Source organism: Gavialis gangeticus, unplaced genomic scaffold (assembly GCF_001723915.1).
Source record: "Gavialis gangeticus isolate Ggan-Ray unplaced genomic scaffold, GavGan_comp1, whole genome shotgun sequence".
NCBI classification, from domain to species: domain Eukaryota; kingdom Metazoa; phylum Chordata; order Crocodylia; family Gavialidae; genus Gavialis; species Gavialis gangeticus.
This window is the reverse complement of record NW_017729015.1, coordinates 18,212,549-18,216,267: the sequence shown is the minus strand read 5'-3', so window position 1 is coordinate 18,216,267 and position 3,719 is coordinate 18,212,549. Positions and strand designations below refer to the sequence as shown.

The window sequence follows — 3,719 nt, the reverse complement described above, 5'->3', positions numbered from 1 at the left end:
CGCGGCCACGGGGGCTTTTTTTTTTTTTTTTGTTTTCTTTCTTTCTTAAGAGAGATGTACAAGCTGCAACTTCTGTTTTTTCCCCTCCATGAGGCTGCTCTACGGTGCCCCAGAGCACCAGGGAGCGCGTGGCCTGCCATTTGGCCTAACTACTTAGTTTCAAGGTCCTTCGAGCAGCTGATGAAAGGAGAAGCTCCCCTGGCCTGCAAATACCAACAGGAAGTCTGCAGTTTATCATCACCGAGCTTCAAAGTAGGGCACTCGCTGGGAAGGGTGAGAGACGAGAAACTCACACCTGGGGCGGGAGGCAGGAGGTTTGCAGAGACGGGAAATTAAAAATAGGTAAGTTAAGCTTGAAAAAGGGCAGAATAAAAAACAGCAGAGGTCTCGTTTCAAATCTCCCCAGCCTTCCCCAGTTCAGTTGCTTTCTCGCTGGAATACCAAGCAAAGCTCCCAGGAGCAGATCCGGAGAAGAGACCAACTGCGCCCCTCCCTCACCAAGTTTCAAGCCCCTGCTGTCGGTTCCCATCACATCTGGACAGTCATAACCAAAGCCTCTAAAGGAGTTTCCTTCAGGTGTATCCAAGACAGATATCCACACAGAGGGAAACATGATCCCCCATTTAGAGAGGTTACTATCCAGTCGTGCCCATGGTGAGACGGGTTCTTGCGTCGGCTTGGCTGGCTCCCTAACTCCTTGGCTCTCGAGCCAGTGGGTAAAACAGATGCACCCGAACGAACGCAGTAAACCAGAGCCCCCGACACCTCTGCCTCATCACAGGCTCGCATAACTTAATGTGCTACTTAACAGCCACATCTTTTGCAGCCATTTACATTGACTCCCTGGAGGCTTGGGGCACTATCTGCTACTCCCCAAAGATTAGTGGCACCCTCTTGCAGCCAGGTTTGAAACCAGGAAGTTCCCGCATGTCTGAGAGGAGGAGACTTCTGAGCTGCTTTTGCACAGCCTAAGATCGACTTAGAGCCTGGCTTAGTCATCCTCTACCCAGCCCCTGCTACCAAGGGCTGTGGATGCAGATTGTGCCTTCCCAAGCAGAGTTTGAATCTTTCAAGCTCTCCTCTTCCCTTTTTCTTAGCATTTTAAAGACAAAACAGGCAAGAGACAGGGATTAATTCGTGCATTTTTATAAACGTTGGCCGTGGGTATCTTTGAATCTGAGCACAGGAAAACAAACAGCCAAGACCTAGGAGCTAGCTCGACCTTTCTGCAGGCAGCTAGAAAGAGGTCTCTGCTTTCTAGTTTCTTCTCGAACGCTTGGGTCCCAACCCACTTGGTGCTCTGGCAGCTCATGGAAGAGAGTCCTCGAGAGAGAGCCGCTTTCACGGGGAGCAAAGCCCTTTCCAAAGATAAGTGATAAATTAACTTCACAGCAACTTGGCTGCCAGTATCTGCCATGTCCAACTGCCCTATTAGGTCCTACCGAACAGAGAACGCGACCCTGCAAGCAAAGCAGCTCTCTTAAGCTGATAAACAGACCCTTGCACTTGCCTCTTGGATCCTTGGCTTGGTGCGAAAGAGAAGCCTCAGCATTTCCAGCACTCTCAGCGGTTACTCTTCCATAGCTCACAAACGGGCTTCTGACCGACAGCTCTCCCCAGCCTGAAGCCCAGCCCGAGAACCCGAGCATGTCACTTGGATGTATTTTGGGAGTTTCAGCACAAAGGAAACTGTGGTTTGTCGATGGGGAAACTACACCAAGCGTTCTCTGCACAACCCAGTGGCCAAATGAAGACGCTTATGACAACACCAACCTCTTGTACGTCTCTCTGCGTCTTAAAATCCTTCATGATTCCTTCCCCTGCCTTATCTATAAAAGTGGCAATACTGCAATATAGAGAAGGAAGCAAGTTGCCCAAGGCTGAAACCGGATGGGGCAGAGCTGGGACTAGAACCCATGTCTTCCATCCACTGGGTCACACGGCCCCTACTAGGGAAGCAGGAGGGCAGTAGTTTGAGCAGTCCTGCTCTGAGAATCCAGAGGAAGTGCTTTCCCTGGGCACGTGGGCGTTTACACCCTGCACTGAGCCTGCTGGGAAAGGGTTAGAGAAAAGGCGGCTTCCCAAAACAGCTGGTGTTCCCTGTGTCCAGGGTCTTTGGGGAGTCTTTTTTAAAAAGCACTGGGAGTTGCAGGGGCCCTTCAGAAATCAAGCTCCCAAAGCCATTCAGTGGCAGGGAGGCTGACTGGTCGCAAGTGTGCGAGAGTATCATAAGATCTGTTTTCACAGCCCTGCAGAGGGTTTTATCTTGGGCCCACACCCGCCCACACCCACACACCCTTCCTCCCTGGTCGCTCACACAGATTACCAAGAGGAAGCTTGTGCCCAACTCATCAGGCACTCGCTTCTAGTTCCCACCTGTGGGAGCCATCTGAATTTCAGATATGCAAAAGAGCAATCCCCTCTGGGGTCAGCAGCTAGGCAGCTGTTTCGTCAACACTTGCACAATGCAATGTCACAAATGCCACTGGCAGTACTGCCTGCAAGGCAAGAGACTTTCCTTCATGGGGGACTGGCTCCTTTTAATAATCCTCTCCAAAAGCAAAAAGTTCCAGCTCCACTTTCTAGTACGGTGACCTGGCTTCAGGCTGTGCGATGACCTTGCAGGGTCACAATTCAACTAGTCCCCAAACTAAACTGGCAGGCAATAACCAGCATGTCTTCAGTGCTGTATGCTGTGGAAGCAGCCTAGCCACAGCAGCACAGAGCTCCAAGCTGGCTACTTTTCCTAGCTCTTTAAATGATCCCTCTGTCCGCTACTTGAACTAGTCCAAGTTTAACACTTCAGCTTTGAGCTCCCAAGCCTTATACTTGTGGTAAAAGTAGCTCTAGAAGTGTGCGCTAGTGGCGATCACATGAGTTGGGATGCAGTAGCTCTGAAACGGTTTGTTCTGTCACACCTGCACATTGGATACAACAGTCCCCTTCCCATACAAGAAATAGTAAAATAGCCAAGATATATCCAGCAAAGGGCTCCTTGTCCTTCAAGGTAAACGGTCCATCTCGTCTTGCTCAGGGACAGAAACAAAAACCAGAATCCAAAACACACACACACGGGCTCCGTTTTGAGTAGGCAGCAACTATGAACATGTCAAGCATTAGTGCTGCATGAATGATTGTACTTCTGCACCCAAAGAGGGCATTACTTTGGTAGTCTGGACTAAGAATATCTCAACTCTTTTTTTTGTGCCAGGACAGACGGAGTATGGACACACCTATGCATGGAGCAGGTTCAGAGAAGGGGGAGGGGAGGCAGGGCCAAAGGTGGTTGGGTTTTGTGACACCTGTGTCACTACCAGCTGCTGCATACAACAGTGACAGCATAACAGCTGGGGGGGGGGGAGCAGTCAAAGGCAGAGCTGCCACCTGTGAATTTGTTGGGACACGGACAACAGCAAGAGGGCAAGCACAGCAGGCATCCCTTGCCCCTCTACCTCTGATGCTGGTGACTTTAAGACAAGTAGGATGAATTGCTTAAAATATCGGAAACAGACAACACCAAAAATTCTTCCAGGACCACTTAAGCAGCCAACTGTGTAGATTCACTGATATCAGGGAGTTCAGCCAGACCTAGTGCCATCATCCCAGCCCAAATTCCGTACTCCAGCTGGTGAGGGGTTCGGGCTAAATGACAGCAACGCAATATCAGGTCATTAAAAAGGGAGACACCTTGCTAAGCCCCAATTAAAAAAAAAAAATGA

At 50.1% G+C, this 3,719-nt stretch overlaps 1 protein-coding gene across 2 annotated transcripts in view; it reads right to left on the bottom strand.

Annotated features, from left to right (window-relative positions):
* RPS6KA1 (ribosomal protein S6 kinase A1) overlaps nt 1-3,719 on the bottom strand; it is a 45,660-nt gene that overhangs the window by 28,310 nt on the left and 13,631 nt on the right. Inside the window, exon 1 of one of the 2 annotated variants that reach the window (XM_019512478.1) lies at nt 1,511-1,650. The exons of the other annotated variant lie outside the window; for it this stretch is intronic. Within the exon in view, the coding sequence (XP_019368023.1) occupies nt 1,511-1,552 (42 nt within the window). The 5' untranslated portion in view covers nt 1,553-1,650. Of the gene's footprint in view, nt 1-1,510; nt 1,651-3,719 lie in introns of those variants that run through there. 2 annotated transcript variants of the gene reach the window in all.